At 39.3% G+C, this 26,569-nt stretch overlaps 1 protein-coding gene across 50 annotated transcripts in view; it reads left to right on the top strand.

Annotated features, from left to right (window-relative positions):
* Positions 1-26,569, top strand: part of lrrfip1b (leucine rich repeat (in FLII) interacting protein 1b) — an 83,815-nt gene that overhangs the window by 20,497 nt on the left and 36,749 nt on the right. For 19 of the 50 annotated variants that reach the window (XM_073953794.1, XM_009302281.5, XM_073953811.1 and 16 more), the window contains exons 2-5: positions 13,466-13,552; positions 19,726-19,743; positions 20,007-20,054; positions 22,175-22,219. In XM_073953794.1, the coding sequence (XP_073809895.1) occupies positions 13,466-13,552; positions 19,726-19,743; positions 20,007-20,054; positions 22,175-22,219 (198 nt within the window). Of the gene's footprint in view, positions 1-13,302; positions 13,372-13,465; positions 13,553-19,725; positions 19,744-20,006; positions 20,055-22,174; positions 22,220-26,569 lie in introns of those variants that run through there. The other 31 variants (XM_073953819.1, XM_073953799.1, XM_073953820.1 and 28 more) reach the window with 5 other exon arrangements.

Raw genomic sequence — 26,569 nt, 5'->3', positions numbered from 1 at the left:
ATTTTGCTATCTGGGAAAGCTCTCTCTCTCTCATTCGCGCGCGCGCACTAACATACACACACACAAGCACCAAGCACACACACAGGCAAAGCTCTCTCTCTCTCTCTCTCTCTCTCTCTCTCTCTCTCTCTCTCTCATTCTCATAGCAAAATCCGCGATATTGCTAGACAGCCCACTCCCGTCCCAAATTAAACCCGTTACCGACCGCTCCCGCGATTTATTCGGAAATTTAATGCAGACCTCTAACTCGCAGTAAAGTGTGTAACTGCAGTTGACCAATTGCAGTATAGCGCATGCAGAAAGAGAGCCATATCTGTATATTGATTTTTGTGTGTGAATGTAAAAAGAGAAATGACCTATTGCATAATTTACATGGGAACGAGGAAACAATGATGTCTGAGGTTCATGGTATAATTAGTTCTATATACTAATCTGCTATTATTAAACTTTGACAAGGAATACTTAGATTATAGGTTGCCTTTAACATTTAAAGTCGTATTAAAAATTTAAAGTGATTAAAATTGAAATATCATATGTTTTCCATGAAGTAGTAGTATTTGTTGTTTTACTTTAGTTAAAACTCAATATATAGATCCACCAGTAAGGAAATCCACTCATGGAAGAAAACCCAGATCTTCTTTTTTGTTAAAGTATATCTGAGAGAAGATTCAGTGCTGTAGAAATCAATCATGTATGACATCTACAGCAATCAGTGAAGCTGGAGCCTTTCATAATTAAATAAGCTGAATATTGCATTAGCAACGATAATGTTATTTCACTAGAATTTAGCTCTGCAGTAGCACATGAAAGCAATAAATAAGGACTGGTTTACAGTGGAGAATGTACACAAGCCTGGTATGGGTGATAAGGAAACTGTATATTGCTTACACATGTGGCTCACGCTGAGTCACTGATCAAAGGGTTTTGACCTGTGGAGCTACTGGCATGTGGATGTGTTTAGACTCTAACTGTTCTTTATTGGTGCTGTATTTCAGCAGAAATTCTGGCATGGAAACTTTTGGAATTACATTTTTTGAGGCTGTTGTTGGGGTATCTCATTGGCCTTGTTTACACCTGATGCCTGTACCATAAAGCAAATTTAGCTGGCTAGCCAGTTTAGTTTCAGTTTAGTTTGCACCAATTCTCGTTTTTAGGTATCATGAAGGTAGCTCAGCTGCTCTTTCTTGACAACAAAGACTGATTAAAGTTGAGCTGCTGTTTAGGGTACCTAAAGCTCAAGATTTGTGCAAACTAAACTAAAACTAGCCTGCTAATCCAGCTTCATGGTACAGGCCCCTGGTATTAAGATTAATTTTCATCAGTCTGATCCCAAGTGAGAAAACTAATTAGATGTAAATGAGTAAAAGTGATCTACTGACAATGTACAAATTAAAGAACACAGAGACAGAACAACAACAAAACAAACAAAAGCACACCAGTGTACATGGCAGTAATTGGTCCGCGTATCGCACAAAAGACATTACCAATCGATGAATGAAATATTACAGCTTGATCTGTTATTTGAGTCCAAGTTACACAAATGTTAAAGCTGCAGGTGTGCATTTATATATTTTGAATTAATTAATTTAGTTAGGCTGAAATTGTATTTTTAATCACCATGTGATGCTCAATCACAATCACTGCAGTGTCTGAAGGAAAATTGTGTGTAAAATTTTACATCTAATGCGACTGACCCTAAAAAATGCAAAATACATGCTAATGCTCATGTTAGAATAAGCAAACATAGAGCAATAGTTCACTCTAAAATGAAAATTCTAGAAATATATTACTTTATTTTTATGTTGAAAATTTAATGAAGAATGTTGAAAACTGGTATTCTTCATCCTAACATAAAAAATATAGAGTAATGGAAGCCACTGGCTGGCAGTTTTTTTATTATTATTATTTTATTTTTATTTATTTTTTTAATGTCCAAAAGCAAAAAGAAGCTCCAACAGGTTTAGAACTAGTGGTTGAGTAAATGGTGACACAATTTTCATTTAATAACAAAAATCCATTTAACTCAAATAATGTTTGTCGCACAGAACATTTGTCTTGGTGTAAATGGGCCTTTACTAAAGTTTACAGACAAAACAGAGACTTGAAATTTTAGTATTAATATTACTAGTAATATTGCTGCATTGTTTGTTTTGTTTCCAGATAAATTGTTTTGCACATTTGTAATTTCCCTAGCAGAAGCTTTAAAAATATTCAGACATACATATCTAATATATAATCCAAAGTCTTCTCCATCTTTATTTTGCAAGATTTCCATTATCATGTCAGCAGCTTGTGAGAGCATCTCTGTGAACTCTCTGCATGCTGTTGACAGGCCACTGGACATGGTTGGCAGGATTTAGGACAGACGCTTGTCTGAAGCCCCTTATTCAATGGGCTGTGACTTGTTCAGACAAAAGAACCAGAACGGATTTCTAACTGTCTGTTCATGTCACCTGGCGAGCTTGTTATTTTGACTAATATCTTGAAGGTTATGTCTGAATAGATGTGCAAAAACTACAAACAACACGAGTGTCAAATTCAATTTGGGTTAAGTAATTTTACACAGTTACACACAAATATACATTCTTTCTTAGTGTTTCGTTTTTTTTTTCTTCTCTTTTTATTTATTTATTTAGTGCTCCAAGCCCTATAAGACCAGGACTAAACATCCCTGTATATATATATATATATATATATATATATATATATATATATATATATATATATATACAGTTGAAGAATTATTAGCCCCCTGTTTATTTTTTCCCAAATTTCTTTTTAACGGAAAGAAGTTTTTTCAACACATTTCTAAACATGTTTTGATAACTCATTTCTAAAAACTCATTTATTTAATTTTTGCCGTGATGACAGTGAATATTAATTGACTAGATATTTTTCAAGACACTTCTATACAGCTTAAAGTGACATTTAAAGGCTTAACTAGGTTAATTAGGTTAACTGTGCAGGTTAGGGTAATTTGCCACGTTATTTTATAATGATGGATGGTTTGTTCTTTAGACTATCGAAAAAAATATATATATATTTATATATATATTTAATTTTTATTTTTTTATTTACAATATATATAAATATTATTTATATAATCAATGAACGTCAATGAACTGATTACACCATCACACACAAAATCAAATACAAAGAGCATTAATACCAAAAGTTTAACCAAAAAGTCTTATGTTGCAGATATATAAATATGGGGGAAAAAAATACATTGTATGAGTTTAAGTGATTGATTGTTATTATTTATAATAAATCATTAGAATATTAAGTAAAGATCATTTCCACTAAGCTCCTAATATTTAGAACCCTTCAATATTTTCAAAGTTTTAAAGTTGTATCTCAGTTAAATATTGTCCTATCCCAAAATGTATTCAACTTTCAGATGAAGTATAAATCTAGATTTCCAAAACAAACCCTTAAGGTTTTGTGGTTTAGGGTCAGCTATGTGGTATTTATACATGTTTGAATAATTTAAGGAATGTAAGTAATTGTATATTGTAATTGGTAAAAAAAAAAAAAAAAAAAAAAGAGAATTTAATAAAGATTAATCAATGGCCATTCAACATAGTATCCAATGTATTCTTTAGCATTCTGAGCAACAATATAAATGTATATAGTACTAGTGCCTATTGAGTTTAGCATTTCTTTTATTTAAAGAGTTGCCATTAACAAAAAAATATTGTTTTTTAGTAAAGTATAAGGGGCAACACAGTTTCTCAGTGGTTAGTGGTTAGTCATCTCATAGCAAGGTTGCTGGTTCGAGTCCCAGCTGGGTCAATTGGCACTTCTGTGAGGAGTTTGGATGTTTTCTCTGTCTTAGTGTGTGTTCCCTCTGAGTGCTCTGGTTTAACCCACAGTCCAAAGACTATAAAGGCGTTGGTGAATTGTATAGGTGAATTGAATAAGCTAAATTGGCTATGGTGAATGAGCGTGCATGAAGGTTTCCCAGTACTGGGTTGCAACTTTAAGGGCATACGCTGTAAAAACATATGCTGGATAAGTTGGCGGTTCATTCTGCTGTGGCAACCCCAGATGAATAAAGGGACTAAGCTGTAGGAAAATAAATGAGTAAAGTATACAATGATAATAACAATTAATAAATAACTATTGAAACTCATACCAATATTCCATCGTCTGTTGAAATACTTAATTGTGATTGACTGGAAGTTTTGCAATAAAATTATGTAATGCAGTAGGTAATAAAAGTAGTTCGAATCAGTTTTGAATCGTTTAAAATAGTTTAAAATAAATGTGCTTCCCCCAATTATTAGTAGTAACCACCATAGTAACTTTGTTGCCAGAGCCTTCACCCCCCTGTGTAATCGCGAAGACACTGACAAGTTTTTCACCAGTATGCTGATGCCATTATCACTTAGTCGCCATAGCAAAATCAACATTAGGATCTGTGGCTTGTAGAGAAATATTGAAATATAAAAGGTACTTCGAAAAAAAATCTTTCAAAGCATATTGCATTCAAAAATTAAAATGAAATTTCAAACTAATTTATTATTTGACATGTTTTTATGGAATTGAACATACAGATCTTTGAATGCAAAATATGGGAGAGTTATGCTATCTTTCTTATATTCCATTTTTGTATTAACGATTAACTGTTTTTGTAATCCACAGATGTTCTTATACTAGTCAAATGTAGGATTTGTTGGCAGATATTTTGTTAGAGTTATTTTTCAGCACATCGTTATTATGAGAACAGTGTCTGCTCTGTTTGGATGAAAGATTCTTTGAAGTGAACATGGCACTGATTCATACACAATAACAGTGCTTATTCAGGTGTAAGGAATTGGAAATGATGATTAATGAAGATATTTATCAAGATTAAATATAGTTGGTATAATTTAATGCCAAATGATGGAATAATGAAGTGTATTAAGTATACCAGCTTGAGACACACTCATACACACATTGTGCCAGGAAGGAATAGCTCACTCACTGCCTCTAAACTGCCATTTCCGGTCAACGTTGGAAAGCAAAATCCTAGCAGAATAATTGCTGCTTAATCGATGTAAACATTTTAAAGCAAAGAGATATGTATTTTTTTAAAGAAGTATCTTTTGCTCACCAATTCTGCACTTGGTTGATCCAAAGTACAGAAAAACCACCAGTACTCTGAAATAGAGTATTTTACTATATAAAACAACTATTTCTGTTTATATTTGACTGTTTCCATTTGAAAATTTTTAAGTGTAATTTATTCCTGTGATTGCAAAGATGTTTAATCCAGTAACATGCAGAAATCATTGTCAGAAAAAAAAATCACATTCAGAAATCATTGTGATATCCTGACTTCCTACTCAAAAAACATTTTATATTATTATTATTATTATTGTTAAAAACTTGAGTAGAGTTTTTTTTCTGCTGTCTTTGATGAAGAACAGAACGTTCGAGGTTACAGAAGTAACCCTTCGTTCCCCGAGGAGGGGAACGGAAGTGCCATGAATGGGAGGATTCGGATCAGAAGCCGCTTATCTGGAGAGTATTGAACGGGCCAATGAATGAAATTAATTGGCAGCGTAAGCTTGCGCAGGTGTGCGACATCTGCAATCATCTCAGCATATAAGCACACCTGAAGCCAGCAGACGCCATCCTTTTAAGCTGAAGAGACTTTCAAACAGCTAAGGGACAGTCATTATGGCGACGGAATATGGCACTTCCGTTCCCCTCCTCGGGGAACGAAGGGTTACTTCTGTAACCTCGAACGTTCCCCTTCGGTTGGGGAACTTCAGTGCCATGAATGGGAGAATATGGAAAGCGCCATAATGACTGCACCTTACCAACACCCCCGATGAGGAGATAGTCAAGCAAGCGTGACGCACCCACATCATGGGGGGCGCGGTCCTCCAACGTGTCCCTGGCCCTAATTTATCCTACTTCAACAGAAGTTTTACGGATTTAGATATATTTTTTGGGAAGTCGTGAGCATCTAGATAATTCTAGGAAATACGACAGTACGTTGGGAAGCGTGCAATCCCGATAGGGAGGACGCTGCGGAGGCCATCCGTTACCCAAGGGGGGGATAGATGGCAGAATTTACCTATGGACTAGCCCTAAAAAGGGGGAGTACGCATAGCAAAGAGTGGTTAGCGGAGAGGGAAGACACGGGTCCGCCCAGGGGGGGGACTTAACCGTGGCGGAATAAGCATATGGGATCGCCTAGTGGGGATCACGCATAGCAGGCACCTATACCCAAAACGCGGGCTGACCAGCGGGCAGACCTACAACGTAGTGGGCCAGCAAGTGACTCCTCCGCTGAGTCAGTGCTGGGGGCCACGGAGGAATCTGCAGGGCTCACCTGACGGGGAACTTTACTGACAGATAAAAAAGGCGCACGTACCTCCGTGTTAGGGAGAATGGCGCAGCAAGCGTGTTTCAACACCCCACCGAGTTGTCTCCTCAATCACCAAAGGGTTACCTAATACCCTTGAGGAAACCGGCTCCACTCGCAGATTGTAAAACCTTGCAAATGTGTTGGGTGTCGCCCAGCCCGCAGCTCTACAGATGTCTGTTAGAGAGGCGCCGCGTGCATGCGCCCAAGAGGATGCAACGCTCCGAGTGGAGTGTGCACGTACTCCCGGGGGACACGGCTGACCTCGACTCGAATAAGCGAGTGAAATGGCATCCACAATCCAGTGGGATAATCTTTGTTTCGATACGGCACTTCCCTGCTGCCGACCGCCATAACAGACAAAGAGCTGCTCAGATGATCTAAAATTCTGAGTACGGTCCACATAAATGCGCAGAGCGCGAACTGGACAAAGTAAAGAAAGGGCTGGGTCTGCCTCCTCCGGGGGCAGCGCTTGCAGGTTCACTACCTGATCTCTAAAGGGGGTGGTAGGAACCTTGGGCACATAACCGGGGCGGGGTCTCAGGATAACGTGAGAGTAATCCGGCCCGAATTCCAGGCACGAGTCACTGACCGAAAATGCCTCCAGGTCCCCGACCCTCTTGATGGAGGCCAACGCAACCAGCAGAGCTGTCTTCAGGGACAGAAATCTTAGAGATACTGATTCGAGTGGCTCAAAGGGATCGGATCGCAGACTCGTGAGAACGAGGGCGAGATCCCAAGAGGGCATGAGAGGGGGGCGAGATGGATTAATTCGCCTAGCACCCCTAAGGAACTGGATGACCAGGTTATGCTTTCCCACGGTGCCGCCAGCTACCGCGCTATGATAAGCGGAGATGGCGGCCACGTAAACCTTGAGAGTGGAGGGCGACAGCCTGCTGTCCAACTTCTCTTGAAGGAAAGAGAGCACAACACTAATCTGGCAATTTCGGGGGTCTTCTCTGCGAGAGACGCACCATTCAGTGAATAGACTCCACTTCAGGGCGTAGGCGCGCCTCGTGGAGGGGGCTCTAGCCTGAGTGATGGTATTAACCACCGCAGTCGGTAGGTTACCTAAGTCTTCCTCGCGTCTAGGGACCACACGTGGAGGTTCCAAAGATCGGGGCGAGGGTGCCAGATGGTGCCCTGTCCCTGAGAGAGTAGGTCCTCTCTCAAAGGGATCCGCCAGGGGAGGGCCGTCGCGAGGAGTGAGAGCTCTGATATCCAGGTCCGGTTGGGCCAAAGGGGCGCAACTAGCAGAACCTGTTCCTCGTCCTCCCTGACCTTGCACAGAAACTGCGCGAGCAGGCTCACTGGGGGAAACGCATACTTGCGCATGCCCCGAGGCCAGCTGTGGGCCAGTGCATCCGTGCCGAGAGAGCCCTCGGTCAGGGAAAAAAACCACTGGCAGTGAGCGTTCTCGGGGGAAGCAAACAGATCGATCTGGGCCTCCCCGAATCGCGCCCATATCAGCTGAACAGACTCGGGGTGGAGTCTCCATTCTCCAGGGCGTAACAGCTGTCGTGAGAGCGCATCGGCTGCACGATTGAGCGTGCCTGGGACGTGAATGGCGCGCAGCGATTTCAGCCGCGGGTGACTCCAGAGGAGCAGACGGCGGGCGAGCTGAGACATGCGGCGAGAGCGCATACCCCCCATGCGGTTGATATACGCCGCCGCCGCCGTACTGTCCGTCCTGACCAGCACGTGTTGCCGCTCCAGCACCGGTAAAAAGCGGTGGAGAGCGAGGAACACTGCCAACAGCTCTAGGCGATTGATATGCCAATGCAGCTGGGCACCCTTCCAGAGGCCCGCAGCCGCATGCCCGCGACACACGGCCCCCCAACCCGTGTTGGAAGCGTCTGTTGAAACAACAACATGGCTGGACGCCTGTCCTAGAGGCACACCGGCCTGTAGGAACGAGGGGTCGTTCCAAGGGCTGAGGGCGCGGCGACACAGCGCAGTAACCGAGACCCGGTGTGTGCCCGCGTGCCATGCGCGTCTGGGGACCCGATCGTGAAGCCAGTGCTGAAGTGGTCTCATATGGAGCAACCCGAGCGGCGTGACGGCGGCTGCGGATGCCATATGCCCCAGGAGCCTCTGAAAGAACTTCAGTGGGACCACTAGTTTGCTGTCGAGCTCCCTCAGACAGTTCAGCAACAGGCGAGCGCGTTCCTCGGAGAGGTGCGCTACCATGGTGATCGAGTCCAGCTCCATCCCGAGAAAAGAAATCCTCTGCACGGGGGCGAGTTTGCTCTTTTCTCGGTTGACCTGAAGCCCCAGTAGGCGGAGATGCCGAAGCACCTCGTCCCTGTGCATAATCAATTGCTCCCGCGAGTGGGCTAAAATCAGCCAGTCGTCGAGATAATTGAGTATGCGAATGCCCGCGAGCCGAAGGGGCGCTAGGGCACCCTCCGCGAGTTTGGTGAAGACCCGCGGAGACAGAGAGAGCCCGAAGGGGAGGACCTTGTACTGCCACGCTCGACCCTCGAACGCAAACCGCAGAAATTGGCGGTGGCGTGGAAGAATGGAGACATGGAAATACGCGTCCTTCAGGTCTATGGCTGCAAACCAATCCCGAGGACGAACGCATTGGAGAATGCGCCTCTGCGTGAGCATTCTGAACGGCAGCTTGTGCAGACAGCGGTTCAAAACGCGCAGATCTAGGATTGGCCGTGACCCACCGCTCTTTTTGGGTACGATGAAGTATGGGCTGTAAAACCCACTCTCCATCTCGGCTGGAGGAACCGGCTCGATTGCACCCTTCGCCAGGAGGGCAGCAATCTCCTCTCGCAAGACAGGGGCGGACAGGGGGTTGACCCTGGAGAAATACACGCCCGTAAACTTGGGGGGCCGTTTCGCGAACTGAATCGCGTAACCGAGTCTGATTGTGCGTATGAGCCACCGCGAGGGGCTGGCCCGCGCTAACCAGGCAGGCAGAGCCCTCGCTAATGGAGTCATCGCTACAATCGCTGACGTACCAGCGGTGGGGCAGCGCGGAGTGGGTGTGCTGATCCGGGAAGCACGAGGGTCCCGCGGAAAAGCTGGAGGAGAGCGATTCGCTCTGGCTCCGCACCCTGACTCCGGAGAGGGGGCTGGAGGGCTGAGGGAAGGGAGACCGTCCCCCCAGCGCTCGTGAGCCACTGGCGAAGCACGTAGAGTCTGCGAGCCGGAAGGCAGCGCGTCCCGGACTGGCAGAACTCGTGCAGTCACATCCGGGGAAGGGAAAAAGTGCTCTTTTACTGATGTTTTGGTGGCACTGAAAAGTACCGTTGTTATCGGGGCCCCGCCCTCCAGCGGGGAAAGAGCAAGTTTCCTCTTCTCCGGATGGCCTGTCTCAGGGACGCTTCGCGGTCCGTTTACCGGACTTAACGGCGCCCTGGGCAGGAGGGGCTGCCTGCTTTCGAGGTGAACGCCGCGCCCGCTTGGCCGGAGGCGCAGGCGGGGGCGGGGCAGCACTCGTTGGCGGGCGCCCTCGGCGAGGAACAGCGGAGGTGGATGGCTCGGCGGGCGGAGCGGGCTTACGGCCACGCCGATAGATGACATTGCCCATCGCATCCGACTGCTCTTTCACCGCCTTGAATTCCTGGGTGAATTCACCGACGGTGTCGCCGAACAGGCCAGCCTGGGATATGGGCGAGTCAAGAAAGCGAACTTTGTCAACGTCGCGCATATCGGCCAGGTTTAGCCAGAGGTGGCGTTCCTGAACCACAAGTGTGGACATCGTCCTCCCCAGCGCACACGCGGCGGACTTAGTAGTCCGAAGAGCATAGTCGGTCGCGGTGCGCAGCTCATGTAATAAGCTTGGGTTGGACCCGCCCTCGTGCAGCTCGGCCAGCGCCTGCGCTTGGTAGCGCTGGTAGGTGGCCATCGCGTGCAAAGCAGAAGCAGCCTGGCCCGCAGCCTTATAAGCTCTGGCTCCGAGGGAGGCAGACAACCTACAGGCTTTGGACGGGAGGCGGGGCAAACCCCGCCACGTAGAGGCGCCGCGCGGACAAAGATTGACCGCGATAGCGCGCTCCACTGACGGGATCGCCTCATACCCCCTGGCAGCTCCGCCGTCAAGGGCGGTGAGGGCGGAGGCACTCGCAGCACGGGCAGAGAAAGGTGCCCTCCAGGACTGCGTGAGCCTACTGTGCACTTCCGGGAAGAAGGGGACGAGAGGCTTCGAAGGCTTCGCCTTCTGGTCCTCTACGTAGCACCCATCTAGTCGGTCCGGCCGCGGAGCTGGGGGATAAACCATCTCCAACCCCACGGCCGAAGCAGCCCGGGAAAGCACGGCTAACATGTCCGCTTCAGGATCCGATTTGACAGCGCTCACCTGCCCGGAGGGGGCGAGCGGGTCCGGATCTTCGTCGGACAGTGAAAGCCCACCCTCCGATGCCGCGGAGGACATCTGATCTCCGGTGTCAGCGAGTGTGAGAGCTACCATCTGGTTAGACGGATCACTCTCACCACCCGAAGCTTGGATGGAGCGCCGTGAGGAGCGAGAGGTCCGCGAGCCCGTGGGCGGCGGATTAGCTCCCGCTGAAACCCTCAGATCTGCCCGAGCGCCCGCTGCTTTTTTAGAACAGGAGGCAACTGGGGTGGCTCGCTCTCTTGCGAAAGTTAGCCGCGATCTTAGCTGTGCAACGGTCATGGCATCGCAATGACGACATGAACCGCCCGCGAGCACCGCATTAACATGCTGGACCCCCAAACATGCAATGCAGTGATCGTGTCCATCATCCGGAGACAGGAAACCCCCGCATCCAGAAACGCACAGTCGGAGCGCCATCCTGAAAAGGACGTGCTGCACGACTGTGTTGCTCTTTTAGGAAAGTTGCAACTATACGCACCGCTCTGGAGGACCGGACCCAAAGAACCGCAGGCAAGGGAGTAACCCAGCTCGACCGTCTGCCACCGCGAAGACCCACTCTGGACCGGGAGACACACTCGTTCGCTCTGAAGTGCTGATCAGCAAGAGGAACCCTCATCGACTCACTCAGAAAGGATCTGAAGCGAAAAGATGGCGTCTGCTGGCTTCAGGTGTGCTTATATGCTGAGATGATTGCAGATGTCGCACACCTGCGCAAGCTTACGCTGCCAATTAATTTCATTCATTGGCCCGTTCAATACTCTCCAGATAAGCGGCTTCTGATCCGAATCCTCCCATTCATGGCACTGAAGTTCCCCAACCGAAGGGGAACAGCAATCTTAACAAGAAATCTTGTCTGAACTTATAAATGATTCTATTTTTGTTACTTTTGATCAACTTCAAACATCCTTGCTAAATAAAAGTATACATATTTATAATATCTTTACAAAACATTGTACTGATTGATACAAGCTTTTGAATGGTAAAGTGTATGAAGCTACAAATAATTTTAATTTTAGTAAACTCTGATCTTCGTCTCACTTTAGCCATTAAAAATTGTGAAAAATGTACTGAACTGTTGATAATAATAATAATAATAATAATAATAATAATAATAATAATAATAATAATAATAATAATAATAATAATAATGGGCAAGGCAGTGGCGCAGTAGGTAGTGCTGTCGCCTCACAGCAAGTAGGTCGCTGGTTCAAACCTCGGCTCAGTTGGCGTTTCCGTGTGGAGTTTGCATGTTCTCCCTGCCTTCGCGTGGGTTTCCTCCGGGTGCTCCGGTTTCCCCCACAGTCCAAAGACATGCGGTACAGGTGAATTGGGTAGGCTAAATTGTCCGTAGTGTATGAGTGTGTGTGTGAATGTGTGTGTGGATGTTTCCCAGTGATGGGTTGTGGCTGGAAGGGCATCCGCTTATCCAAACTTGCTGGATAAGTTGGCGGTTCATTCCGCAGTGGCGACCCAGGATTAATAAAGGGACAAAGCCGACAAAAAAATGAATGAATAATAATACTTTATTATTATTATTATTATTATGTAATTATTTAACAGAAAATCTGAATATTAGTATGATTTACAAAAGATCAATATTGTTTTATTATTTGGCTTAACCGTAGTTGGGTGACTTGCCAATGTATCAGATTGCTCTACTGGAACTTCCTGAGGAACACAATTCTTTTGGTTGGGTCCCACCCATGAGTTTCTGTAGGCCATTCGGTTCACACCTTTTCAAATGCAGATCCTTAGCTAATGAGACAAGCCAAACAATTCATCAATAGCAATAATGCTAATTCAGAAATAAATAGGATTTTCAGATATTTTTTAAAGTTATTTTGAATAGTATTCTTATAGTTTTGATGTACTATATGCAAATAAATGCAGGCATGATGAGCTAAAAACAAACAAAAAAATCTTACTGCTCTAAAACAGTAAGCGGACTAAAATTTTTCCAATTACCCTGTATTGAAATTATTCTTTCTTAATTTTTGAGAGTAAAAGTTAATATTGAGTAGCTCACCTTTTACAAATCATACAAATGTCACATTTAAAGTCACTTAAAATTAATTGTCTAGTGTGGGTTATTTATTTTTATTTATTTATTTATTTATTTATTTATATATTTATATATTTATTTATTTACTGCAGAAAACACTTTCATATTTATTTATTTATTTTTTTTTACAAATTATTTGTTTAACTATTTATTTAACTATTTATTTATTTATTAATTTTATTTATTTATTTATTTATTTATTTATTTATATATTGTTATTATTTTAAATTCTAAAGCATGTGCTCTTTCATTCTTCATCTAAAAACCTGCATTTCAAATAATATAATACATAGTAATGACACTTTTTTGGTCACATAAAAGTTGATTACATTTTCCTTAAACTGCCCTGATTTTCTCAACAGCGAGAATCATCATTTTCAATGGTCCTTAATCTTAAACATAATTAGCGCTTATTTCGGCAGGTAAAGTCAATGATGAGATTAAACCTATGATCATTGAAAGTCTGCGAAAAGCTTAATTCAATTACACTCCAAGAAACTCTTCCCAACTTCAGATTTAGCTTTTACTTTGCATAAAGCTTAAGCAGAAACGGATTCCCTCCGTCATACCGTCTTGACGTTCTCACTAGCGCTGGTAAATAGTCGATATTTATGGTAACAGTGGATGGATACTGATTTTTTTTCTGTATTTGACAGCTTCTGAATCTCCATTTTTGACTCTCTTCCAGGCGGAGGCAAGATTGGCAGCTAAACGGGCAGCCCGGGCAGAAGCTCGAGAAATCCGTATGAAGGAACTGGAGAGGCAACAGAAAGAGGTCAGGAGATAATCTGTTTGGCAGACTCTGCTATTTCTTTTTAGACTGTAAGAAATAGCCTGTGTTGTGAGGTATTGCAGTAATAGCTCTTTCACAGTGGCATTACATATACACTAGATCAATCTTTATTTAAAGCTTTAGTATGTAACATGGTATGGTACTCTGTATGCTTATTGTATAAGAAAGAACATAGTAGCCTGTCTTTCTTCTCTCTGTTATAACAAGTCACTCAGGTACTGCGCTTTTACACAGCAAGCTAAAATAATCTGAATGTAAGGACTTATTTTTTGGTTTCCTGATGATTTAACATGGACTCAAAAAATGCATTTAAAATAACAATTTAAGATTTATTTGGACAACATTTGTAAAAACAATTATGTTTACTTAAGTGATTTGTGTTGGGACAACATGTATTGTAATTGCTCAGGAAATAAATGTCAAAAAAAATTAGACAAATTTAATCTTTATGGAATAGTTTAATAACTAAAAAAAAACTCAGTGTGCCAATGCAATCTCGTGTAGTTAAATAGTTTACTTCTTAAATAATCAATAAATGGATTTAAAGGGATAGTTCACCCAAAACAAAAATTCTGTCATCATTTACTCACACTTTACATGTTACAAGTCTGTGTTACGTGTTGGATACATTTAATAGATACTAGTGTTTATTATTTAGATACAAGTACTTATTAAATAGAAACTAGTACTTATGAAATAGATACTGCAGCTTATTTAAAATATACTGCATTTATTAAATACAAGTACTCGTTTGAAATGTTAAATCGAACTCTAGTCTTCCATTTGGACTAGTCATAACATAAGACGAGTAAAAAAGTAGAACTGACTTGTAAAATAAGAATTGCTACTAGTAATAGTTATAAACGATAATAGTATATAATAAATAAATAAATACTAGTACTAATGGATAACAACTAGTATATACGAAATAGTTACTACTAGTATCTAATGAATTGGTACCAGTATCTATTTAAGAAGGACTAGTACCTATGAAATAATATCTAGTATCTAATTAACAAGTACTAGGACCTAATGAATGAGTACTAGTATCCAATATTTAAGTACTATTATCTCTTATTAAATACTAGTATCTAATTTATAAGTACCAGTGCCTAATGATTAACTTGTACATAAAATATGTACCAGTCCCAGCAGGAAAACATACTAGTCAAAACTGAATAGTTGATATCTCAATGACAGATCCCATAGAAATCAATTGAAAGAAATTACATTTGTTACTAGTAACAACAGAATAGTTACTAGTCACTATAAAAATACGTACTAGTAACGTATGTAGTCACTTTGTATACATATACAAAGAACTAGTATCTATTTAATAAGTACTAGTATCTTTTAAATAGATACTACTATCTAATGAACACGTACTAGTATCTAACACATAAGTACTAGAATTTATTTAATTGGTAGTATATGATGAGGCGACGCAGTGGCGCAGTAGGTAGTGCTGTCGTCTTACAGCAAGAAGGTCGCTGGTTCGAGCCTCAGCTTGGTCATTTGGCATTTCTGGTCAGCTTGGTCAGTTTGCATGTTCTCCTCATGTTTGCATGGGTTTCCTCCGGGTGCTCTGGTTTACCCCACAAGTCCAAAGACATGCAGTACAATTGAATTGGGTAAGCTAAATCGTCAATAGTGTATGAGTGTGAATGAGTGTTTCCCAGTGACGGGTTGCAGCTGGAAGGGCATCCGCTGCATAAAACCATGCTGGATAAGTTAGCGGTTTATTCCACTGTGGTGACCCCTGATTAATAAAGGGACTAAGCCAAAAAGAAAATGATTGAATTAATGAATAGTATCTAATGAATGAGTAGTAGTATCTAATAAAAAGAAACAGTGTCTGATGAATAAGCACTAGTATGTTTTTATAAAGCACTAGTATCTAAATAATAGGCACTAGAATCTAATGAATAGGCACTAGCACTTCATGGAAAAGATACTAGTATCTAAAAAATAAGCACTAGTAACATGAAAATAGATACTAGTACGGGTTATAGATCAAATTTCAAAACGGCTTGCCATAATTACAAGTGTGGCAAATCCTCCATTAACTAAAACTAAATACTATTCTACTCCAAATTACTGGAGTTCTTGTAAAGTACACACTGTTAGCAATTAGCAAAACAAAAGCTTTTCTGAAAATCCAATTCTCATAAAAATCATTCGGCTTTCTAATAATTGAGTAATTGAGTAAATTGAGCTGCTCAAACTTATCTAAACAATAAAGCACTTAAACAAGAAACAAACTAAACAACAATCAAAATAATAAGAACACAAATGAACAGGCTGGTCGCCACAAGTGAGGAGTTTGGTGTAGAACCAGGCAGGAAAGCACAAGCTAACACCTTTTAAATGCGACAGACCAGCTCCTGATTGGTGCGCTGAGTGGCGTCATAATGATGATTGACAGCCTTCTCAACCAATCCCTTTAAGACAAGTCATTTCACTTGGCGGCCATCTTTGAAACACCTCTCGGGCAGTATGCTCAGGCATTCTGTCTGAATTGGGAACCGTCAAATTATTCAAACTGCTTGCCAAGCTTAAGATTAAATTTCATATTAGGAATTACCAATAATATTAAACATCTGTAGTTTCATTTCTAAACATCCAAATCACAAAATCTGCAGAAACTCACGCCTGGGCCCTCCCCCGGAGTATCATCAGTCTATAGCGACCAATGATTGGCTCCTGTACCAGGCGGGGCTTTATTCACCATATTGACCGTTACACTTTTCCCCACTCAAAAAGATACGAGTGACATGTCTTGTTTATCTATAGTCTTTGAGAGCACACAATGAAAAACAGAAGAAAAAGCAAAACAGAAAACAAACACAAAACATATCTGGAACGTAACACCTGTTTGAGTTTCTTTCTTCTGTTAAACACAAAATATGATATTATGAAAAAGGCTAAAAATGAGTAACCATTGACTTACATTGTATTTGTTTTTTCTATTATGGAAGTTGGTAGTTACCATTGGCGAGCTTGATATCATCATTTCCGTTCACCATTAAGAAACTCATAAGGTTTGGAACTGCTTGAGTCTGAGTAAATAGTGACTAAATGTTCAGTTTAGGGTGAATTATCCATTTAATTGAGTCTATGATTGGATGTTTACTGCAGTGATTAATATGCTTCTAGCGTGTTATTTATTTGGCAACCATCCTTATTAGCGTAAATGATGCAGTGTGTAGATGTTTCTGTCTTAAACAACCACATCCAAAGACGTATCCTAAGATCATATTTCCAGGAAGCTGATGCCAAGATTTATCAGACTCAAGCTGTGACTGAAGGCCTTATTTTGACAAATGAATTGACCACCAAATGAGCCGAAACCAATTGAATGTCTTTGTGATGAGCTGCAATAGATGGCAAAATCCTCAGGGTCACATACAAGATGTCTGTCAAAAAATAATGCAGCTCTTAATGGAAATAAACTTTGTGATGTTGAAACAATGGCATAATCAAAGCTAAAGACGATCTCCAAAATGGCCAGTACTGTGTTTGACCCTGGGGAAAACCACTTTGTAAACTACAGTATACAGTACCTAGTTAGCCTACTATGAAGCAACTGCACATTCTGCAATAATTTGAGCCCAAATAACATCGGTATTGTCTGTCCAGAATTCAAGCATGTCTTTCAGTATGTGTAAGAAACTACACACTATATCAATTAGGGTTATATGAAATGTTGCCAAACATATAGCAAGCCTAAAATATATTAATTGCTGCAATAAATATCCAAGTGTTTGATTGTTTACTGTAAAATTGGATGGTGAATTTAAACTTTATGTCAATATTTTATATCTGAAGCACTGTCAAAAATTCAAAGCAGCGCTCTTGCCTGTGTGAGATTTCTTTTTTTTTTTTTAAAGAACCAAATCAAACTAGTAGGAAATACACTCAAAAATTATAGTTGCTGCTTGGTGAAACAACCCATTTAAAATGAGCTGACACATCACAATTCTTGAGATTTTTTTGGGACAAGTTTCAATCTGCTTAAATTTGTAAAAACAGTTAACTTAAATCGGTTGGTGTTAGGACAATTGTGTGGAACCCAGTATTTTTTACAGTGTACAGTATGTGACTATGCCCTTATTTTGCACAGTTGTTAAAAATAATACACACATACATATACATATTTTAATGCAGTATCCATATGCCATTTAAATATCAATAATATTTGGCCAGATTGATTACAAGGGCTTTCAGAGCTCACGTCTACATACAAATCAAGACAAAAAAGACATGGCTGCTTTTGCAAGACCTATTTTATCCTATTATTAGTTAGGTTAAGGGTTTAGTGTACTGCATTTGGGAGATGTTTAGATATGATAAGCAACATGCTTTTGAAGTCATTCTGTAAATTTTTACATGACATTGTTTTTTTTAATAAACCCATGTTGTACCATTGAAAAATGCAGCTAAGAGGCAGAGTTACATATTTTCAGTTACCCTTTAATGAAATAAAAAACTAATAAAAGTAAAAAGTTATTAGGGCATCACGGTGTTGCAGTGGGTAGCACAATCGCCTCACAGCAAGAAGGTCGCTGGTTCAAGTCTCGGCTGAGTCAGTTGGCATTTCTTTGTGGAGTTTGCATGTTCCCCCCATGTCCGCGTGGGTTTCCTCCGGGTGCTCCAGTCCAAAAAAACGTGGGATAGGTGAATTGGGTAGGCTGAATTGTCCATAGTGTATGTGTGTGAATTGGTGTGTATGGATTTTTCCCAGTGGTGGGTTGCAGCTGGAAGGGCATCCGCTGCGTAAATCATGTGCTGGATAAGTTGCCGGTTCATTCCGCTGTGGCGACCCCAGATTAAAAAAGTGACTAGGTCGAAAAGAAAAGAAATGAATCAAAGAATAAATAAAAGGTCATTATAGAATAGCTTACCTTTTGAAAAATAATATTCTTTATTATATTCTAAAATATTTTTTCTTTTGTTTATAACAGATCTTATTGTTGTATGAATGGTTTATGAATATTCCAGAGTGTTATCCAACTGCTATCATGTGTCTTTATACATATCGGAAAGATTAGTGTTGTTAAAATGTTTTAATTGAAAGCTCGATAAGGCTGAATTTGTTTATTAAAGTAAAGAACATCAACAACAAAACTCCACTAAATACAGAATAAATAAATAAAAAAGCATCATTATTTATTTATTTATTCATTAATTTGTTAATTTTCCTTCGACTTATTTATCAGGGGTCGGAATGAAATGCCAACTATTGTGTTTATTTATTTATTTATTTGTTTGCTTGCTTGTTTAATTATTTAAATATTTCAGTTATATCTAGGCCCACACAGAATCTACGTGCACAGATTTTTAGCCCATCATTAATTCTGTTTATTTACTTGAGTAAATGTGTGTAAATCTATATTTATTCATTTTTTTTGTTAATTACAATAATATTATTGACTAATGTGAAAATTTTGATCTGATTTATGGACAATGCAGTTTGTACAGTAAAATGTATTGTCTTTTAGTATATACAATATATGAGAGACTTGTTTTGTTTACCAAGTAAAGTTAATCTAATTGGATTTGCATTTTAAGCATTAATTACAAGTTAAAAAGATATTATTTTTCATTTCACATATTAAGAATTTAGTTATGATACTCCCAAAATAATTCCGCAGAAATCCACAGATTTTTACAAAAATTCTCTGCAGAAATAGCAAAAAACATCCACATCTATTTAAAGAATTTAAGAAACAAATTTTAAAAAGTATATTCTTTTGTTTTTTATTATTAAATTAATACTGCTAGTTTCTAAAGTTTCTAATTGTAACAATACAATTTTCTCTTTTTTTCCTAAAAATAATTAACAGTTTTTGTCTCAAATTAAAATAGCATGTTAAATGTATCTCCCAGAATATTGAGGTAAATTACTTTATTAATTATTATTCTTGATATGAATATAAAATTGGCTGGCATTCAAGCATCACTTTAGTAGGTACAGGTATTTTTCATAGATAATGCAAATACATTTTTTAGGCTGTTAAATTAGTATTCTCTGCATCAGAGATTACTCATTCTCTCTAAATTCTACTAATTCGCTCTTTATATCATTTTCTCAGTATTTTCTCTTCATTTTACACCTTTTCTTCTTTTCCTCTGTTTTATTGCTGCAAAATTAGATTTATCACGCGCAAAAGGTAAGATCTGTTTTTTCATACCCTTCATTTCTCCCTGACATAATCATATTTGATCATTAGAAATACAAGCTATAGCACTTTTCATTGTTTTACATCTGTTCAGCTGTCAATTTTATGGACATCAGGTTACAGAAATATAGCCAAAACCAGGACCAATTCCACATTTAAACTCAAGTTCTCTTTCACACCTGTTTTTAATATCCTCCTTTACTTCCATAACCCTTCATCATTTGATCGTCTTGCTCTCCTCCTCTCTGCACCAGAAATACTATGGGCTGGACAGCAAATGGGGCCATATTGAACAGTGGATGGTATGACCTGTCATTATACCACACTGCCACATGCTGTAGACCGCAAGAGATAGAAATTACATTAGAAAATGCATGCAGCACAGGTCCCGAATGCAGTAAATCAAACCTTAAAGTGCCCCTATTATCCTTTTTTTATCTTACCCTTCATGTTGAATGTAATGTAGCTGTTTGTAAATGTAAAAGGTCTGCAAAGTTTCAAATGGTGTTGGGTATTACTTTGAAAAAGAAGTAAATTGCTAATCGCTAATCACAGCATTAAAAATGAATTACTTTATCTGAAAAGTAACAAAATTTCTCTATTAGTAATTGAATCGAATGTATCTTTTTTTTTCATATACATACACTCACCGGCCACATCATTAGGTATACCTCACTAGTACCTGGTTGGACCCCTTTTTGCCTTCAAAACTGCCTTAATCCTTCGTGGCAAAGATTCAACAAGGCGCTGGAAAGATTTTGGTCCATATTGACATGATAGAATCTCCCATTTCACCACATCCCAAAGGTACTCCATTGGATTGCGATCTGGTGACTGTGGAGGCCATTTGAGTACAGTGAACTCATTGTCATGTTCAAGACACCAGTTTGAGATTCACGCTTCTGACATGGCACATTATTCTGCTGGGCTTAGCCATCAGAAGTTGAGTACACTGTGGTCATAAAGGTATGGACATGGTCAGCAACAATACTCAGGTAGGCTGTGGCATTGACACAATGCTCAATTGGTACTAACGACCCCAAAGTGTGCCAAGAAAATATCCCCGACATCATTACACCGCAATCTCCAGCCTGAATCGTTGATACAAGGCAGTATGGATCCATGCCTTTATGTTGTTGACGCCAAAATCTGACCACCATGCGGACTCCTGCATCATCAAGGCATTTGCCGCTTACTGGATATTTGCTCTTTTCGAACCATTCTTTGTAAACCCTAGAGATGGTTGTGTGTGAAAATCTCAGTAGATCAGCAGTTTCTGAAATACTCAGACCAGACCGTCTGGCACCAACAGCATTGCTCTGTTCAAAGTCACTTTAAACACCTTGCTTCCCCATTCTGAAACTCGATCTATCTATCTATCTATCTATCTATCTATCTATCTATCTATCTATCTATCTATCTATCTATCTATCTATCTATCTATCTATCTATCTATCTATCTATCTATCTATCTATCTATCTATCTATCTATCTATCTATCTATCTATCTATCTATCTATCTATCTATCTATATATATATATACTGTATACATATATATTATTTCTAAAACTTTATATTATATCAAACTACTAAAATTTGTTAAATTGTAAAGTTACATTTTTAACATCAAAAGTTGACAGAGCAGATATCATGGTCACATAATGCACATAGTGTGAAAACATGCGAATCACAAAATACAGAAACTGTAAAAGATATTTTGTACAGTGAAAAATTACTGAGGGAGGGAATGTCCTGGCAGATATTGCATAGCCTTCGCTATTAGACTAACCACAACAAACTGGGCCATTTGACTAATGAAAGCAGAGCAGGCTCTTAGCAAAAAAGGGCTTAAAAAACAAGATTAATCAAATTAATTGTTTGAGAGTGTATGAAAAGTGAGGTGATTATAAATATCAAGGTAAATTTAACGTTTTTTGACTGTCAATGCATGTAAACATGCATGTATCAGAGGAGACCTTCTAAAGAAAACAATGAACCTTTTAAATGGCGTAATAGGGGCACTTAATTGTAACTACCACCATGTTTTTAAAGCATCCTTCAGAGAGTGAAATGTGATTGGTTGATGTTGCATGTAGTCTGTGTCTGATCCTCATTTCACAGGCTTTACTGGAGCAGTGGGGGGCAGGAGGCCCATCTGACATGTTAGGGCTTAGCAGAGGTGGTCATAACATACAGCGGGATTATAGGGCGGTCGCGTGACCCACATCTTAAAGCTCTCAACCCTCCCCTCCCACCCCTCCAGACACCCTGTCTAAGCCCTGTAATAAACCATGATATGACAGACAGCATAATCTCTCAGTGCATGCTTTGTTCAGTTTTTTCCTGGTGTTTGATAACCATGTGACTTTCTGACCTAAAACTTCCTGGTTTCTGTCCTGTTTTTCCTGCTCTGCTTTTCAGGAGGACAGTGAGCGGTATTCCCGCCACACTCGGAGACATACCTCGGTCTGTATCTCTGCCTCTGCTTTTTTGTCTTAAGCTTTTATTCTCCTATTATTTTATATTAACGCCCTAATACACTGCAAGCTAGTTTAAAACAACCGCTAAAGCACACTTTAAATAGAGTTTTATTTGGATGAACAAGTCCTTTCAATGTTTAATTATCAAATTGTGCCTCTAATTATATAGTGAAATCAAAGCAGTTATTTCTTTGTACATTGTTTACAATCTATAAATGAATGAATATCCTGGCAGATATGGTAATGGCCATTTCATTTCTGACAAGTTTTAAGCGTTAGACCAATCACAGCACACAGGGCCTTTTGACTAATCAGAGTAGAGCAGGCTCTTAGCAAGGAGGGGGTTAGAGACAAAAAAATAAACCACAAAAACATGCTAGTATAGACTGTATATTATACCGTAATCCTTCATGTCATGTTCTTAGTATACATATATGTATATATATATATATATATATATATATATATATATATATATATATATATATATATATATACATATATATATATATATATATATATATATATATATATATATATATATATATATATATATATATATATATATATACATATACATATACATATATATATATATATATATATATATATATATATATATATATAGAAGTTTGCATACACTCTAAAAAAAGGAACATAACGATTTTAAAAAAAAATGTCTGATGGTAAATCATACTAAATGTTTATTACTATATGTCATACTAAATGTTTAGTATGAACTACTATTTTAGGTTGTAAGAATTATAGTTCCTAAAATGTAGGATTACTCAAATGATTTACATTTGCTAAATGCCAGAATAATGAGAGCATTTTTTTGAGAATATTTTATTAATATCTAGACCAGGGGTCTCAAACTCGCGGCCCGCGGGCTATTTGCGGCCCTCAGTGCAATATTTTGTGGCCCGCGCCGACCGCTGTACACTGACAAAATCAGCGGAGCGGGGAGAGAGAGCGCTCCCCGCTATGCTGATTCTATCCGTACACAGCGGTCACTGGCATTCCCCGCCCGCCGTGTAAACAAAGGGGCGGGGATGCCGGTGACGTCACCACGCACCCCGCCCCTTTGTTAGACGCTGTGACGGGCGGGAAGTGTTTAGGAGGGAACTCGTGCCGGCCAGAACCAAGGTAAGCTGTTCCCGCCCCTGCCTGCCACTTAGCTAACTATCTGCAGCCTGCCACCTACCTAGCTACAGCCTGCTGTAATAATTAATTTAAATAATTAAAACTTGTTAATAATGACATTTGAGGACTTTTTTTTTTGTGAAATCCCTTATGCGGCCCAGCCTCACCCAGACTTTGCCTCCTGCGGCCCCCAGGTCAATTGAGTTTGAGACTCCTGATCTAGACAGTCAAAAGTTTACATACATACACTTGGTATTTTTTTAGCTTTGCTTTCAAACTGTATAACTTTGGTCAAATGTTTTGGGTATCCTTCCACAAGCTTGTCACAATAGTTTGAAGGGATTTTGGCCCATTCCTGCTGACAGAGTTGGTGTAACTGAGTCAGATTTGTTGGCTGACTTGTTCGCACAAGCTTTTTCAACTCTGTCCATAAATTTTCTATAGGACTTAAATTAGGGATTTGTAATGGCCACTCCAAAACATTCACTCTGTTGTCTTTAAAGCACATTTCAACTAATTTGGCAGTATGCCTAGAGTCATGGTCTGTTTGGAAGACCCAATTGTGGCCAAGTTTTAATATCCTGGCTGATGTCTTGAGATGTTGCTTCAGTATTTCACCATAATGTTCTTTCTACCATGGTGCCATCTATACTGTGAAGAGGACCAGTCCCTCCTGCAGCAAAACAGCCCCACAACATGATACAGTCGCCCCCATACTTCACAGTTGGGATGGTGTGGCTTGTAAGCTTTCTCATTTGCCCTTTAAATGTAAAACTGGTCATTATAACCAAACAGTTCAATCTTAGTTACATCAGACCACAGGACATGTCTCCAAAATTTTTTTTTATTTTTTCCCAGTGGAATTTAGCAAATTGTAATCTGGCTTTTTGTTTATTCTGGCTTATTGGTTTTCCCATGTTGTCACAAAAGGAAGCAGTGTGTTTGAGGTTTTCTTTAAATACTCTTTTACAGCTGTGCCTCCAATTAATGCAATTGTTGTCAATTGGCCAATCAGAAACTTCCAAAACCTTGACACCATCATCTGAGCTTTTTCAGAGGCATAATAATCTCATTGTATGTAAACTTGACTTACAAGAAAAATTATAATAATTTCTCAAAAAAAATCTCTCATTATTCTGCTATTAAACACAACAAAACAAACCTGATAATCCTATCTTACCTAAAAGAAAAAAAAGTTTAGTCACATTAACATCTGACTTTTTAAAAACTATTATGTCCCTTTGTATGTAAACTTCTGGTTTCAATTGTGTGTGTGTGTGTGTGTGTGTGTGTGTGTGTGTGTGTGTGTGTGTGTGTGTGTGTGTGTGTGTGTGTGTGTGTGTGTGTGTGTGTGTATATACTATATATATATAGTAAATGTTAAAATAAAATGTAACAATAAAACTTTATAACATTGAATAAAGTCATTATTTACTGTCTATTAACTGCCAGTCAGATCATTGTTGTAGTGGTTTTCTTTAGGTATGGCATTAAGGGAAGCAGAATATAGTCATGCAAGATTAAATCAGTACTATGCACATAGTAAAGATGAATAAAAAAACCAACATGCAATCTAATAAGCAGTTAGCTAAATGTGACATTAGGTCACCATACTAAAATGTTACTTTTAAAGCAATCAGCATCACTTCTACATATGTGTTTTAATGGGTTCTATGCACAGCTAGAGTTTTATAGCCAACAACTTCCGGTGAAAGCTTAATGTGAGGATTTTCAATTTCACAAAGTTGTTTTTACAGCATTGATGTTGTAATGTAGTTACAATACATTCAGTTACATAGATTTAATTATTCATTTAGCTGTTCAAGCATAAAATGAGATGAAAGACCGTTTTAAACACTAGTGTCGTCAGCGCAGAAATTCCATTGAAAATACTGGGTTAAAATAAACTGTCATGTTTTAAAGACATAGCAAGGGGAAACTAAATTTAATGCAGTGCTTCTTCTCCTACTTCATGTCGTATATCTAACAGGCAGTAAGGATCACTGATTTTAAAATAAATCAGATCTGTAACTTGGCAATTTTGTAATGGAAAGACAGTTCACAGGCAGCACTTGTTACAAGTGGAATCTTATTTTAAAGTGTTGTCACTTCATTCAGTATATGGCCATCTTTAAATATCTACACAAAGTGCATAACATTGAAGTTAGATACAATACAAACGTATATTTAATTTAAATGCCATGGCCTTTAATGCTATGATTTTATGTACTAACAGTACACCAATGCAATGGTATTTCAAACATTTTTTCAATTCAATAGCTAAGGAAAATAGGCAATCAGAATCTATCCTGATATGTTGAAAATCAGCAGCTTATGATTATAACTTGGGTTTTTCTGATTCTTCCTCTTCTCCTTCTTCTCCATCCCTTCCTCCAAATATTTAAACTTTGCTAAATTCCTAAAGTGTGCTGTTCATTACAGAGACATTAGATGTAAAAAATTAAAATTACTTACTCATCTTTATATAGCAACTTACAAATTTTTTTCAGAATTTGGAAACTAAATTCCATAAGCACCAATATTTTTGACAGATTTTACTTTCACCACATTTTGATGACTTTAAACAAAACTTATGAAGGCCCTGAACTGAAAACATACATATTTACATAGCTGTTTAAAGAGACCAATATACCTCTAATGTTTTTACATGAAGACCTAACCTTAACCTATAACCCTAATGCTATTAAGTTATACAATATCAGCAAATAAGGATGTTCTTAAAAGAGTTAAATATTACTCAGTTCAGGGTACAAATATATCAAAACCAACACAATTTAACAGCAACCCTTGACTTTTTGATATAAAGGTGAATTCGTATAAAATCATAAGATCTCATTCATGCAATTTAGTACGATTTGCTCATCCCCCAATGACAGTAGGGTTTAGGGTAGGGATGTCCCGATCAGATTTTTTTGCCCTTGAGTCCGAATCTGAGACATTTGATTTGGAGTATTTACTGATATCGAAATCTAATCCGATACTTCTATAATACATAAAAAACTAATAAAGAAGAGTGAAGAAACAGCAGGATGTTCCTTATTTTTTATTTAATTTACATTTTATTTTAACATTAAACAACTTTGTTAACAAACAGAGCACTTCTGTGAGGTAGCTTGAACAATCAAGTAATAAATAACAATTTTTTTACTTTTGAACTTTAGTGCAACAGTAA

The sequence above is a fragment of the Danio rerio genome, chromosome 6, assembly GCF_049306965.1.
Source record: "Danio rerio strain Tuebingen ecotype United States chromosome 6, GRCz12tu, whole genome shotgun sequence".
Classification (NCBI taxonomy): domain Eukaryota; kingdom Metazoa; phylum Chordata; class Actinopteri; order Cypriniformes; family Danionidae; genus Danio; species Danio rerio.
This window is presented reverse-complemented; position numbering and strand designations above follow the sequence as displayed.